This window comes from Juglans regia, chromosome 11, assembly GCF_001411555.2.
Source record: "Juglans regia cultivar Chandler chromosome 11, Walnut 2.0, whole genome shotgun sequence".
NCBI classification, from domain to species: domain Eukaryota; kingdom Viridiplantae; phylum Streptophyta; class Magnoliopsida; order Fagales; family Juglandaceae; genus Juglans; species Juglans regia.
The window spans coordinates 11,072,786-11,088,825 of NC_049911.1; the positions used below are offsets into that span (position 1 = coordinate 11,072,786).

At 37.2% G+C, this 16,040-nt stretch overlaps 3 protein-coding genes across 3 annotated transcripts; all 3 read left to right on the plus strand.

Moving 5' to 3' along the window:
- Nucleotides 1–288: 288 nt before the first annotated feature.
- On the plus strand, nt 289–3,958 carry LOC118349891. The gene is made up of 3 exons (XM_035695830.1): nt 289–813; nt 925–3,525; nt 3,575–3,958. Exons 1-3 carry the CDS (start codon nt 289–291, stop codon nt 3,956–3,958), a joined length of 3,510 nt encoding a protein of 1,169 aa, XP_035551723.1.
- A 560-nt stretch (nt 3,959–4,518) lies between these two features.
- Nucleotides 4,519–4,965, plus strand: LOC108995237. The gene has a single exon (XM_018970762.1). The coding sequence runs from the start codon at nt 4,519–4,521 to the stop codon at nt 4,963–4,965; it is 447 nt and encodes a 148-aa protein (XP_018826307.1).
- A 208-nt stretch (nt 4,966–5,173) lies between these two features.
- On the plus strand, nt 5,174–10,335 carry LOC109016275 (probable aldo-keto reductase 1). Its single transcript, XM_035695378.1, has 7 exons — nt 5,174–5,354; nt 7,250–7,417; nt 7,594–7,797; nt 7,950–8,122; nt 8,477–8,573; nt 9,010–9,163; nt 9,970–10,335. The coding sequence occupies exons 1-7, from the start codon at nt 5,295–5,297 to the stop codon at nt 10,146–10,148; spliced, it is 1,035 nt and encodes a 344-aa protein (XP_035551271.1). The 5' UTR covers nt 5,174–5,294; the 3' UTR covers nt 10,149–10,335.
- The last annotated feature ends 5,705 nt before the right edge of the window (nt 10,336–16,040 follow it).

Genomic DNA, 16,040 nt, shown 5'->3' on the forward strand with positions numbered 1-16,040 from the left:
GGAAGAAAGGGGGGTTTAGCTTTATTATGGAACAATGTGGTTAAGGTTGAAGTCATTAACTACACACAAAGACATATAAATGTGAAGATAGTTGAGGAAAAAGATAAGGATAGTTGGATTCTCACTTGTTATTATGGGCAGCCAGAAGCTTTTAAAAGAGCCGAAGCATGGGATTTTTTTGAGTCCTTAAAGCCTAAGGATAACCAAGGGTGGTGTGTAATTGGGGACTTTAATGAAATTGTTACTAATGATGAGAAGGTGGGGGGAAATCCAAGACAGGAAAAACTGATGGAGAGATTTAGGTTAGCCTTAGAGAAAGGAAATCTTTCTGATCTTGGGTGGAAGGGGAACAAGTTCACATGGAGTAATAAACATGAGGATGACACCTTTACAAAAGAAAGGTTGGATAGGGCAGTGGCAAATCCAAGGTGGGCACACTTGTACAAAGAATACTGGGTGGAGGTATTAGTAGGGAGATGCTCAGATCATAGGCCTTTGCTACTGGTTTCGAGTAAGAAAGACAGAAATATTTGGAGAGGCAAGAAAGTATTTAGATACGAAGCTGGTTGGGCCAAAGATGAAGAATGTGAAGGGGTTATTAGAAGAGAGTGGGATAGAGGGGAGGAGAGGGGTGAGAAGTCTTTAAATTTCATGAATCTGTTGGATAATTGCAGCAAGGCTCTCGGGAAGTGGAATAACCAGAACAAGTTTAACAGGGTGAGAGCTATTAAGGAAAAAACAGAAGTCCTTAAGAAGCTACAAGAAGATGAGGGGAGGCATAACTCAGCAGAGATTAAAAGGGTGCAAAGAGAGGTTGGGAGTTTGTTGGAGAAGGAAGACCTGAAGTGGAGGCAAAGGGCCAAAAGGAATTGGTATGCCTCGGGTGATAGGAATACAAAGTTTTTTCATGCTTGTGCAAACCAGAGAAGAAGAAAAAACAGCATTAGCCAAGTGTTGGATGATCGAGGTAGAGTCTTTAGGGGTCAGGTGGAAGTTGATGAAGCCTTTAGATCCTATTTTGAGAGGTTGTTTTCTACCTCAAATCCTAACACAGCTGCTATGGAGAAGTGTCTACAGAATATAGTACCTTGGGTGACAAGTGAGATGAATGAAAGATTAAGTAGACCTTTTAGCAAGTTGGAAATTGAAGTTGTTATCAAAAGTATGGCCCCTTTGAAGTCTCCAGGCCCTGATGGTTTTGGTGCTTGCTTCTACCAAAATCATTGGGCAACAGTGGGGGATAAGGTATGCTCGACAGTCTTAGATTTGCTAAATGGTAAAACCTCTTTCTCTTCAGTTAACCACACGTTCATTGTCTTGATTCCCAAGTCTAAGGACCCTAAGTTGGTAACTGAATATACGCCTATTAGCCTATGTAATGTGATTTACAAAGTGGCGTCCAAAGTGATAGCAAACAGACTCAAAGAAGTGTTGTCTGCATCTATTTCAGCCAATCAAAGTGCCTTTATTCCTGGGAGGATTATAACGGATAATGTTATGGTGGCTTATGAGGTATTACATTCGATGAAGGTGAGCAAGAAAGGTAAAAAAGGTAGCATGGCTATCAAACTTGATATGTCTAAGGCCTACGACAGAATTGAGTGGCCTTATGTGATTGCTGTTATGAAAAGGCTGGGGTTCTGTGATGGGTGGACAAGTTTAATTCTGAAATGTATTAGTTCAGTCTCCTTTTCTGTGTTAATTAATGGTACACCAGGTGAGGTGTTATTGCCCTCAAGGGGTCTTAGACAAGGGGATCCTCTATCCCCTTATCTATTCATCTTGTGTGCAGAGGGATTGAGTTCTTTACTCAACAACTCAGATCTAAGGGGGAACACAAAGGGTATTTCAGTAGCTAGACACGGCTTAAGAGTAAATCATCTGCTCTTTGCAGATGATTGTATTCTGTTTTGTAGAGCCTCGGTGGAAGAATGGAGGAAGATGCAGGATTTGTTGCTCATTTATGAAAAAGCCTCGGGTCAATTTCTTAATAAGGAGAAGACAGCAGTGTTTTTCAGTTCTAATACCTCTGTGGAAGTTAAAAGGAAGATTCTTGTGGAAGGTGGAGCTATTGTGCAAGGCAGTTATGATAAGTACTTGGGTCTACCCACTATGGTAGGTAGATCAAAGTATAACACTTTTAGAAGCTTAAAAGAAAGAGTTTGGCAAAAGATTAGCAATTGGAAGAATTTCTTTCTGTCTGGGGCAGGAAAGGAAGTCATGATAAAAGCTGTCCTACAAGCAATTCCATCTTATACTATGAGTGTCTTCATGCTGCCTAAAAGGTTGTGCAAAGAGATCAATGTGATGCTGTTCAGATTTTGGTGGAAAAATCAGAAAAATTCCAGTGGTATTGTCTGGAGGAGTTGGGAGAGAATGAGTCAGTCAAAAGAGGGTGGAGGTCTGGGCTTTAGAAATCTGACCAGTTTTAATTCAGCACTTCTGGCTAAGCAAGCATGGAGAATACTTCAAAATCCTTCCTCTATGGTTGCCACCATATTCAAACAAAAATATTTTAGAAGCTCATCCCTGCTGGAAGCTAAGTTAGGGAGAGCTCCATCTCAAATTTGGAGAAGCATATGGAGTTCTTTGGATCTGCTAAAGGAAGGACTAAGGTGGAGGGTGGGGGATGGCCAAAATATTAATATTTGGGGTCAGAGGTGGTTGCCAACACCATCTTCTTTCAGGGTGCAATCTCCTAATCCTTTACTGAATACTTGTGTTTTAGTTAAGGACCTAATGTTTGAGGGAAGGAAGGTATGGAATGAGGGTTTCATAAAATCTATTTTTTCTAAGGAAGAGGCTGATATGATAATCAGTATCCCTTTAAGTAAGAGGGACGTGGATGATAGAATGATTTGGGGACCCTCTAAGAAAGGTATTTTTAGTGTCAAATCTGCCTACCACTTGGAGGAATCTAGATCAAGAGTCTCAATAGGAGAATCCTCGGAACAGAATGGCTTAGGAAAGCTTTGGAAGAGTATTTGGGGACTAAACATTCCTGGCAGCACAAAAAGTTTCCTTTGGAAGGCAGGGAATAATCTATTAGCTACCAGGAAAAATCTGAGGTCTAAGAGGATTGTGGAAGATTCTAGATGCCCTATTTGTTTGCAAGAGGAAGAAACAGTCCTACATGTTCTTTGGCAATGTCCTGCTGCAAATGATGTATGGTCAGGATCTGTCATTTCAGTTCAGAAATGGAGGGTGGGAGAAGGGGATCTACTTGGTTTGCTGGAAGTACTAACAGAGAAGCTCTCAATTGGTGATATGGAGGAAGTTGCTGTAGTTTTGAGAGGGTTATGGCTTCGGAGAAATACCTTTGTGTTTGAAAGCAAGCTTCTAAGTCACACTTATGTGATTAGTACAGCTAGAGAGAGCTTAGAAGAGTATCAGTCTTCATGTGGGAAGATAACTGAAATCAGACAGCAAGCAAACACAGGGGGTTTGGTTCATAGTTGGAGTCCACCTGATGTGTATTGGTTTAAGGCCAATTGGGATGTAGCTTTAGATGTGAAACAAAGGAAGGTGGGTTTAGAGGTGGTAATCAGAAATTATAAGGGGGAGGTGATGGCAGCTTGTTGTGAGTCGAAAAGCTTTTGTGGATCAACCTGCTATAGCTGAGGGCTGGGCATTAAGGAAAGCAATGGAGTTATGTGAAGATCTAAGATTCAACAAAGTAATAATGGAAGGAGATGCACAGGTCGTTGTTAATGCAGTAAACAGCCAGATTGAAGATTTATCTTATTTTGGCAGCATTATTGAAGATTTGAAGGTTCAGATGAAAGAATGGCCTAACTGGTCAGTGAAGTTTGCAAATAGAAATACAAATACAGCAGCACATACTCTTGCTAAAGAAGCATTACACATAGATTTAGAAAAGATATGGATAGAAGATATACCAGTTTGTATTTCAGATTGTTTACTGAGAGATTATTGCATTGTAAACACTGATATTTGAATGAATGAGGAGGTTTTATTTCAAAAAAAAAATAAAAATAAATAAGCAATGACGAAAGGGAATCTGGATAAGAGAAAATGATTGTTTGGTTCATATAAAAAAATATTAAAATTTTAATATTATTTGTTATAATTGAAGTGATTTCACAATAAATTATATATTTTATGCACTCAAATTATTAATTATATTAAATAGAATTTTAGGATAATTTTGCCTATTTCGGTATTTCCTTTAAAAATAATAGAATTTATTATTAAAAATAATTTTTTATATATATCTAATTTTTTTAAATAAAATGTACATAAATTTTTTCAAACAATCATGTCTCATTTGGTTATACAGATGAGATGAGATGAGATGTTTTGTTAAAAGTTAAATATAATATTATTATAATATTTATTTTTTAAAAAATTTAAAAATTTTAAAAAAATTAAATTATTTATTATATTTTATATAGAAGTTTAAGAAAGTAGTAATAATTATAAGAGATAAAATAATATGAAATATTTTAATTTTATGTAACCAAAACAGTTAACAGATGGATTGCTCCCCCATTAGATATGTTCAAAGCCAACTGGGATGCTGCCATTGATAAAGTCAATTCAAGGGTGGGGATTGGTATAATTGTTAGGAACTCAGAAGGAGCTGTTATGGCATCCTTATGTTCTTCAATGGACCTGGTCCCGGATCCACTTCTCGGTGAGGCCATAGCAGCTCGAAGAGCCTCTTCCTTCTGTACAGATCTGGGTCTTCAGCATATAATACTCAAAGGTGATTCCCTTTTGGTGGTGAAGGCAATCGAAAACAAGGAAGATAGTTGGAGTGATTCTGACCTTGTTATTAGAGATATTAAGATTTTGCTTTCTAAGTTCCTCTCTTGGTCTGTCTTACATGTCCATAGGGAAGTTAATGTAATTGCATATCATTTGGCAAAGTTTGCTCTTAACTGCCAAGAGGATTGCATAATGATTGAGGACTGTCCCCCTTGTATCAAGCAACTACTTTGATGAATGAAATAGTTTATTTTCAAAAAAAAGAAAAACAGTCCTCAAACACTCCATGACCTAAGCAATGACGAAGAGGAGGTTGGATAAGGATATTTCAAAGTTATTATGGTATTACAAAGCTATTGTAAAGTCATAAATTTATAACGAAAAGGAAAAAACATCCTACTTCCTATTATTACTAAGAGCAAAAATTCTAAAAAAGGACAGATAAGAGTAGTGGCTTCTCTTTCACTTGTCGCATCTTCTGCCCTCTCTCTCTATATATACACACACGTCTGAGACGCAATGAGACATCGAATCTTGAGTACAGGAACACTACTTCTAAAAAGATGGCACAAGCAAACGATGTCCAAATTCCAAGGGTGAAACTGGGCAATCAAGGCCTTGAGGTAACTCCCAATTTCATTCCTTGCGTACCCGTTTCAATTTTATTTTTCAAGAATGTTCCACTTGCATCTGCTCAAGTCGCATTTCTTTGAATACCAATCTGCATAGTTTGAGATCCTAGAATCCCAAGATTTTTTGAGAACTTTGTAGACCAATGATGACAATTTTGCTATCAGATTGTTATTAGATTGTTATAAAAAAAAGATTGTGATTAGTTTGTTGGAATTCCTGATTTGATGGAACTGGCAGTATTGAATAGTTTTTAGACCATTTTTATTTGGTTGAGATGATCTTTGATGGACAAACTTCCCAAGTTTTTATTTGGTGGAGGTGGTCTGTGATTGTGAAAATGCTATATGCATGCGTGTAGACACAGACATATGAATGGTTTCAAATGAAAAACTATGTGAATCCTTCTTTCTGCATTGTTCGTTTCGTTTTGTTTTTCTATTGCAATCGATCGATTTAAATAGTGGCATATAGTCCCATACGGTGAGATAATGACATTATGACACAAGAAACGATGAGACTAGTTGGGAAACATGTATTTCTTTCTGGTCCCAAAATCAGCATAAACATGTGCTGCAAAATTTATTTTTCGAAAAAAAAAAAAAATGGTAGCCGAAGAAGTGAATTCGTGACCAGCCCATCATGTATTTGACATAAAAAATGTCAAATGGATGCCATTCACTGATATCTGAAAGCTGACCTTGTACCATCAGCACTAAAATTCATTTTCTTAAACAGAATTAGTCTGAATGATGCATTGAATTTAAACTTCCATGGGATTTACAAATGTGCATGTCCATTGAATGGCTTAGTTCTGATGATAGTATTATGTCCCTAGCCATTATCTTTTGGAAGACATGAATTTACTCATTAACCATGAGTTTGAATGTAAAATCTCTTATCTTTGAATGAAGGAAAGGATAAAAGAAAATTAAAACTGATTTTGGGAGTTTCCAAGTTGCTTTTCAGTGATCAGGATTTTCATTTGTTATTTTTATGAAATTAAAGCTCTTGTAGATAGTGTAGAGTTTGTACAAGTTAACTATTATGAGAATATCTATTTGGAGACCTAGAAGAGTGCACCATAAGTTAGGTGCAATTTTCATCCGAAGCTATTTAGTTACAGGGAGTTTGAGATTAAGTTTGTAGTGAAGTTTTAAAATAAACTGGTCTTGGGCTGTTGCTGCAATAATGATGTCTTCTAAATAGCTCAAGAAGAACATCCTACTGCTGGCTGCAGCAAGAGTTGCATCATCTCTAAGAATGTTTCCTATGGTCAAATCATGAGCCTGCAAAGGCCGAGCTTCTATAGGTGCTTTTAATTGTATCAACCTCAGGGAAGAGATATGATTTAGTAGGAGGTAATCTATATAAACTTTGGCATTGTGACAAAACCCCCATGACATTTTAGTGGAATGAAAAGGCAGTAGTGTTTATGGACTTTGTATAGATATAAATTTTGCTAAACGGATTGAGGTTGTCAAACTATTGAGGTAAAGTTTTAAGTCCTAATAGTCTTGTACTACATTCAATCAAAGGAGATCATGTGGAGTTGCTGTCTTTAAAAGAGTAGTTATTATTCTGTAATCAACGAACACCTCTTCCTTCACCAAGCCTCAATATAAGTTTGGACCTGCAGAAATAACTTCTAATCATGGAAGACCTATTAGTTGATTTAAGTGAAAATATATATCCTTGTGTCACTAACAAGTTCTGGAAATCATGATATTAGTCTTTCATAATGTTCAAGATGCAGAATGGGTTCTAAGTAATAGTTTTCTTTATTGGAATAATTTTTTGGTGCTGTTTATCACTCCAATTCATTAATTTTGACTAAATGTTGTTCATTTATTTTTAATTCTTATTTCTTTTGTTCTTTTATTCCCAGGTCTCAAAGTTGGGGTTTGGATGTATGGGCCTAACTGGAGCCTATAATTCTCCTCTCTCTGATGAGGATGGAATCTCAGTAATAAAGCATGCTTTCAGTAAGGGAATCACTTTCTTTGATACTGCCGACGTTTATGGGCCTCATACTAATGAAATTCTTCTTGGGAAGGTGTTTATTACCAACTTTTACTTTTACTCTCTCAAGAAGTTGGATTTTTTTAGTAGTAAACAGAGAATAAATTTGTGGTTTTTTATGTTGTTCTGTTGTCAGCAAATTGATTGTTAACATTTGAGGAACGCAATACAACTTTGTGACATTAACTGAAAAAATTATATATCCTCCAGGCCTTGAAGCAGTTGCCAAGAGAGAAAATTCAAATTGCCACCAAATTTGGCATCCAAAGACCGGTATTTTCTCGTATGGTTGTGAATGGTAGTCCAGAATATGTTCGCTCATGCTGTGAGGCAAGCTTGAAGCGCCTTGATGTGGAATATATTGATCTGTATTATCAGCACAGGGTAGACACAAAAGTACCTATAGAAGAAACCGTAAGTGAATTTTTCTCTGTTTCAGCTAGATGTCTGTAATGGGTGGTTTTGCTTCTTATTTTTTGTTTTGCAGTTTGAACCCGTCAAGTATATTGGTCTATCTGAAGCCAGTAGGTGGCAAAACTCATTTGGTGCATCTTATTGGTTTGTAGATTGGTGAACTTAAGAAGCTGGTAGAAGAGGGAAAAGTCAAGTATATTGGTCTATCTGAAGCCAGCCCAGACACAATAAGGAGGGCACATGCTATCCATCCAATCACAGCTGTACAAATGGAGTGGTCTCTCTGGACTCGTGATCTCGAGGAAGAGATAATTCCACTTTGCAGGTTTGATCAATTTATAGCCCACGTATTTACAAAAGTTTGTCTCATGTGTGCTTTCACTTGAAAGAAACCTTCAATGAATTCCTTACCGACGTGTTTATCCATGCTTGATATGAGAAATCCCATCTCGTTCTACTTACTTGTTCAGTAGCTATTGTCTGTTAAAGTTCTGATTTGGACATTAGATTGTTTGTATTTTAAATGTGTTCTGTATCCTTTGGTTTCTGATGGGGTGTGTGTGTGTGAGAGAGAGAGAGAGATTATTGCTTGTATTGAAGGTGTGTTTGTGTATATTTTGTATTTCAATATATTATAATCATCTTATCTAGAATTAGAACAATACTTTTGTGCATGCAGGGAACTTGGAATTGGAATAGTTCCATACAGTCCTCTTGGTCTTGGTTTTTTCGCTGGCAAGGGAGTTGTTGAAACTGTTGCCACAAATAGCAACTTGGTATCAATTTCCCCACTATTTTGCCCCTCCATTTTTTAATTTTCAATGAATAATAATTGCCAGCATAATTCTTCTTGCAAGTATGATATTCTTCTTTCAGCGGTGCTTTACTCTTCAAAGTTGATTTGAACACAATTTATGCATATAAAAATGTCCATTCAGTTGCCTTTAGAAGCACATCATTCTATCTGGTATTACGTATTTTTCTTAAGTTACATTTCTTTCTTAAGAGAATTTCTTCCTCAAACAACTTTTCATGTAAATGCATTGTTTTTTTCTTTTCTTATCGTCAAGTTGTTATGATTCATTTACCAATATTCTGCACTTTATTTGAAGAACCCTCTTACTTGAGGATTTCAGGACTTTTGCCTTTGGGCAAAAATGTTACCATAAATAATAAAATTTCTCAACTGAATCCAGTTCTTTTTGGTTTAAGGTCAATCATCCTCGGTTCCAAGGTGAGAATTTGGATAAGAACAAGACCATATATACTCGAATAGAAAGCCTGGCTAGAAAGCATGAATGCACTCCTGCCCAGCTAGCACTAGCATGGGTTCTTGAGCAAGGGGACGATGTTGTACCTATACCTGGTAAGTGACTTTCACCTTTTAGCCCTAATTAGTTAAACTGATCTAAAATTCGTTTGGTTCGATGTTTTGCTTACAAACTTGGTGGGAGAAGAGAGACAGAGAAAAACAAATGCCTGAAGTTCTGTCCAATGCTATTAATACTGTTTCCTTTCCTAGTGTCTTTTTCCTTTTTCCTTTCTTAAGCCGCTCAAATCCAAGTCCTCCTCCATTACCCTTTCCATCAATTTTGTAAACAGAAAATTTAATTCACAGTTATACCCTAGTAGTTTCCTTGATTCTCACTTGTGATAGAGGAATACCCTCATAGTTCCTCTCCTCTCTATCCGTTATATGTTCTAATGGTATTAGATTCCGTTTTCGTCGAGTGTGTTGGAAAATGTTACAAGAAGGAATAGCATGAAAGAGAGTAAAAATTTATGCCAAAGCCATGCATTGATGAATTCCATAGTTAGGATGAAGAATTCCTTTATCTCCCAGGTGAAATTAAATTTGCTTTTTACAATTTCTGCTTTTATGCAGTATCTTCCTCTCTTTCTCAAATAAATTACAATACTAGGCTATAAGTTTCCAATCATATTCATTTAGTACACACACACACAGTAGCTTCAGATTCCAGAACCCTTTTGAACTGTTTTGCTGGATGAATTATCCGACGTGCCAAATCTCCTCATGGTCCAAGGAGTTTTAATGCAATTTCTGCAGGAATTGTGATACTAAAGCATATATCACCTTTTAAAAGATCAAAGCAAGTTGAGACAATATTACCTGCATTTTCCTCACCTTTCATTGGCCTTGAACTTTTATAGGGACAACCAAGATCAAGAACCTGGATAACAATATTGGCTCTTTGAAGGTGAAACTTACAGGAGAAGCTCTAAAGGAGATATCTGATGCTGTGCCTATCGAAGAGGTAGCTGGTGGTAGAAGCTTTATAAACGCGGATCATTTACAATGGAAGTTTGCCAACACTCCACCAAAGAATTAATACTCTTCTACTCTCTTATCTCTACTTACACTTCAATGTATCATCACTTGGATAATATCTTGTATGTTAATAACTAATTGTGCCTTTCACGAGCCACAATTATCAACATGATTATGTAAACTGTTTGAGAGTGATATTATTTTTGCTTGCTTTGTATCACACGTTATTAGATGTTTGTTCGTCTTCACTATATATTTTTTTAAAGCTTTATTTTAGGCAAAAACAACACCCAAAACTAAAAGTGACTATCTTTTCCCACATGGTAGCATTATTGGTTCCAGACGCAGGATAGGTTGGTCCTCACATAGCTCAGCCAATTACTTCTCAGGCAAAGTCACCACAAGCAACCCTTCTTCCTCCACATTTCCCACATGATATGAGACATGAACTGATTTTTCATCGTTGTCAAACATTGCTTATATCGATGATGACCTAGCAGGGCTTCCGGCCACCGTGCTAGGGACAATCATGTTTTCCAAGTTAATACAGATCAATTCAAGGCCAAACATCCTAGAGGGTTGTGCTAACTTTCCTTTCTCTATCTATTAAGCTGTCGATCGTAAGGAGTTTAGCTTGCAATATATTTACATACACATTAAATAACATAACTCTTAAAAGATAAAATAACGCTTGAATTTGGAACGCGCTGCCTAGTCGTGTACTTGGACCTGTGTAGAATCCACCAAGAACCAAAAGTAACAAATAATAACCTAAGCAATGACGAAGAGGGGGTTGGATATGTATATTTTAGGCGTGGCGAGCTCTCATTCTCATTCTCATTCTTTTGACTGTTACCAAACAAAAAAATCTTGAAAAGGTAATTTCTAGATGTATAAAGAGATTATACAAAACAAATTTATAAACTAATATGATTCAACGTCAAATGTTAAATCTAATCTAAATTCCAAGGGTGAAAATAGGCCATCAAGGCCTTGAGGTAACTCTTTTTTCAAGCATATGCCGGGCAGCATTTTTTTTTTAATGCCAAATCTGAGCATTTCTTTTAATCAAATAAGTTTGCCGGATTGCCCATATCAAAGAGTTATGATATTACTTATCTTTAAGCTTTAATACTCAAAGACACGCACAATTATGTGTTATATTTCAAGTGATTTTTTCTATCAAATATTTAAATGATAATCAAGTAAAACATGTCATATCAAGTGACATATATGACTTATAATGACAAGAATTAATTAGCTTGAAAAATATATTTACTCATTTTAGAAAAGGATAGCTCTTACTCATTTTAGAAAAGGATCGCTAAAACTCATTTTAGAAAAATATATTTAAATGATGGCAAAAATGATCGCAAATTGGCCAATGTAAAGGAGCAACATTGGCCAATTTGCGAAAGAACCCCTTTTCTCTAAAACCCTCCCCCTTCTCTCTAAAGTTCCCAAAACCCCAGATCGGTTGGAAGGGGGGAGGGGGGGAGAGCTTTGGCTCCTCGCCCCCTGCCCTCCTCTTTTTCTGCTCTGTCTTTTTATTTTTGTGTAGTGTTTTTTTTGTTTTACTTTTGTGTTTTTAGGCCGAATAAGGGAGGATCGTCGTTCGAGTCTTTCTAGCCATCACATCTCTACATGCGCCCCTCCGGCATGACGCCCAGCCGTCGATCTTCAAAACCTCCAAATCCGGCGTCCATCGGAGTGGAGCATAGTCCGCACGCGCGGGACGAAGTTCCGGACATCGTTGGCGCGTGGTCTTCACGCGCCACCAAGATGCCCTCTCCCGACGCCACACTCGGTTTCTGTGGAACCTCTAACTCCTGGACTTCCAAGTCTGACCATCGGCCCTCCTCCCAGCGTGAACAGTTTCTGCACGAGCCAATGTTGATCATTGTGTATTGTTCATCCGTTTTTATTTTTTGTTTATTTCTTGTTGTCTGTTTCAGTGCTTTGTGTTTATCTTGTTTCTGTTTTTAGTATTGTTTTTTTGCTGACCGGAGTGAGGTTTGGGCCTTTGGATCGGACGTAATCCGGGGCAAGTGTTTTTCGAGAGTGATGGGTGATGCTACGGCCGGTGATTGTACGGCCAGGCTATTGTGGTCCGCACGAAAGCTGTGTGCTAGTTCCACCAGGGCTGGAGATGACGATGCTTGCGGTGGGCATGTTGTCGGGGGCCTCACCAGTGCTTGTGGTCTTGTAGTTGTTTTTGTGGTTATTTGTAGTTGTTTGTTGGCTTTAGTTTTTAATAAATAGGAATTAGGCTATTGGATTTGATGTCCATAGCAGTGTCTCGTACTCTTCTTCCCTGAGAGGATAGAGAGGGCCATTAAGTTCTGTTTTTACAGAGCGCTTTCTCTGTTATAAGAAAGTTTATTAAAAGTTAAGACAATGTCTATCACAAAAGAATTTGTGAGTGGGGAAGCTCCAGAGCTGTTGCGTTAGTTGGCTTATAGACTGGATTTTCTATGTATTAGATTTTCTTGTATTGATAAGTCACATTTGTAACTTCGGTTCTTTAATGAAATGAGTATGTTTCTATAAAAAAAATAAGATCGCTTTTTTTTTTTTTTTTTTTTTTTTTTTTTCTGAATTTCAGTCTGATCCAAAAAAAATAAAAAATTTATACTTCAAATATCATTGAGTTATGTTGCTTCATATAATCACTTTTGCGTACCCTTTGTGTACTTTACTAATGTGATTGTTTAAAAAAAGTTATTTTATATTAAAAAAAGTGATGCAACCAATCACATTAGTAGAGTGCACAAAAAATACGCAAAAATACCTTCACATATATAGGAAATAACGGTATTTAGGTGATTCGGTCCACGCGCGTCTAACCAATTGACTTGACTTGAGCCACGTTGTGAGTTTGTTGAGTGACTTTGAACTGGGCTTTTGTTAATTTTATTGGCATGGGGTAATTGGTATTCATTACTATTCAGCAACTTTATATTTACAGTCCATCTCAATTTATCTCAACTCATCTTATTACTATTCATTACTATTCAACAACTTTAACTCACAAATCTCATTACTATTCACAACTCATCTCATTACTATTCACAACCCATCTCAACTCATCTTCGAATTCAAACGACATCTTAATTTTTTTTTTTGATGATAATGACGACGACGAGGAGGGAAATTCTGATTTCAGATTGTAATTAGTTTCTTGGAATGCTAATTTTTATTTTATTTTTTATTTTTATATATTCCTAGGTCTCAAAGTTGGAATTTGGATGTATGGGCCTGACTGGAGCCTACAATTCTAATCTCTGTGATGAGGATGGAATCTCAATAATAAAGTATGCTTTCAGTAAGGGAATCACTTTCTATGATACAGCTGACGCTTATGGGCCTATAAGGAATGATGATAGAATTCAAACAGCTGTGCTTCAATCAAGCAACACAGCTCAACACAGCACGTGATCCCAGCAAGTCAACTAATGGCTATACTTAGGAAATAGATAAAATATGTCAGCTGTATATAGCTGTGTATTTAATTTATATTTTCTGTATAGCATTCTTTCTATATTTTGTACACTTTCCATAGATGGATCAACTTGTATATGCTACTATAAATATGGAATGAAAGCACACTCTCTATCTCAACTCGTGAGATAGTAGTTTCTCAAAAACTTCTTTATGGTATCAAGAGCCTATACAGGTTGATAAAGAATTGTGTTTTTTTTTTTCCCTTTCTATGGATTCCTCTGCATTCTCTGGTTCTTCTACCAACTCAGACCCTTATCCTTACCCAGTATCACAAAATGTCGCCAATTATGTATCTCTCAAATTGAATTCAAACAATTTTCTGCTTTGGAAAACACAAATGCTAAACATACTCGAAAGTTATGATCTTCAAGGATTCATAACAGGTGATGTTTCAGCACCATCTCAATTTCTTCTAAATGACTCATCTCAGCCTAACCCACTATATCAAAAGTGGCGCAGGTCTGATAGATTGGTTAAAGGCTGGCTTACAGCTACACTTTCTGAAGAAGTGTTAGGCATTGTTGTTGGTCTAAACACAGCTTCAGAAGTGTGGAATGCTCTTGTTCATGCATTTGCAAGAGTATCCTCTGATCGAAGTCTTGCTCTTAAGCACAGACTCACCTCCATCACAAAAGGATCTGATTCCTTAAGTGATTACCTAAGGAGGTTTAAGACCATCTGTGATGAACTTGCTGCTATTGGCAAACCAGTGGCAGAACACAAGAAGTCTTGGTGGCTTCTCAATGGCCTTGGCAAGGAGTTTGAAGTTTTCACAGCAACCATGCTCAGGCCACCAGTTCCAGCATACTCAGAAGTTGTCACCCTCTTGGAGAGCTACACAGACAGGTATAAAATTGATGCTACCCCTTCATCTGTGGCCTTTTATGGACAGAAGTCCTATAAGCAAAAGAAATCCAATGCAAATCCTGGCTCCTTTACATCAAAGGGTCGTGGCTTTGTACAAGGACAGTCCACTGGCTCCAAAACAAAGGCTGAACAAAGTTTTAACAATCACTCTTGTGGCTCCCTTTCCAACTTCAAATCTGCAAACAAAGAAGAAGTTTTCTGCCAGATTTGTAACAAAAGAAATCACACTGCTTTAAGGTGTTTTAATAGGTTTAATCATTCTTTCACAAATGATAGCCTCCCTCAAGGTTTTGCAGCATTCAAAATGGAAGACAACTTTGAAAATTCTACATGGAATCCTGACACTGGTGCTATTGACCATATGACTGCAAATGAAGGTATTCTTCACTCACTGACTCCTTACACAGGTCATGATGGTATAATGGTAGGTAATGGGAAAGTATTACCTATCACACATGTTGGTCAGGCCATGGTTGGCCCCCCTACATCTCCGATTATCTTAAATGATGTTCTTGTAGTACCTGCTATAAAAAAGGACCTATTGTCTGTTAGCAAGTTAACTACTGATTATCCTCTGAAATTTGAGTTTGATGGACATGGTTTTGTGATTAAGGACAGGGTAACACAGAAGATAGTGGCAATAGGAAGGAACCAGAAGGGACTATACACTTTTGATGCTGCCTCAAGTTTTCAAAATAAGGAGAGCTTCTATTCCTCCAGATTTCGATCCACAAATAAAGTTCAATGGCATCAAAGGCTTGGACATCCAAACTCGAGAATTTTAGACTTTCTCTGTAACAAAAAGTTTATTACTCTTGAGTCAAAACAAACTTCCACACAAATTTGTACTTGTTGTCAAATGGGGAAAGCCTCCAAGTTGCCTTTTCTTTCTAGAGACAGCACTGTTAATGTTCCTTTTGCAAAAATCCATTGTGATTTATGGGGACCAGCTCCTACTCCTTCTAGGGAAAAGTATAAATTCTATGCTATTTTTGTTGATGAAGCAACCAAATTTTCATGGCTGATTCCTCTCAAACATAAATCTGATCTCCATTCTGCTTTTGTTCAGTTTCACATGCTTGTACAATGTCAATTTGATGCCAAAATTCGTGTCTTCCAAACTGATGAGGGTGGTGAGTTGAATAACACCACACTCCTTGCATACCTTCAAAGTCATGGCATCCTTCATCAAGCTGCCTGTCCCAAAACACCTGAACAAAATGGAACAACAGAAAGAAAGCATAGAAGTATCACAAACTTAGGTTTGACTATGATGTTTCATGCTAAACTCCCACCTAGGTTCTGGCTAGACTGTTTTTCTACTGCTGTTTTCTTGTTAAACAGATTGCCAACTCCTATGCTTAACATGGACTCTCCATTTTTCAGACTTTATGCTAAACACCCTGATTATAGCATACTTCGAACTCTAGGGTCTAGATGTTTTCCATATCTTGGAGAATACAGGTCCAATAAGCTTGAACCAAAGTCTTTGCCATGTGTCTTTATTGGCTACAGCAACAAACACAAAGGCTACAAATGCCTTTATCCACCAACTGGTCGTATTTTCACCTCAAGACATGTT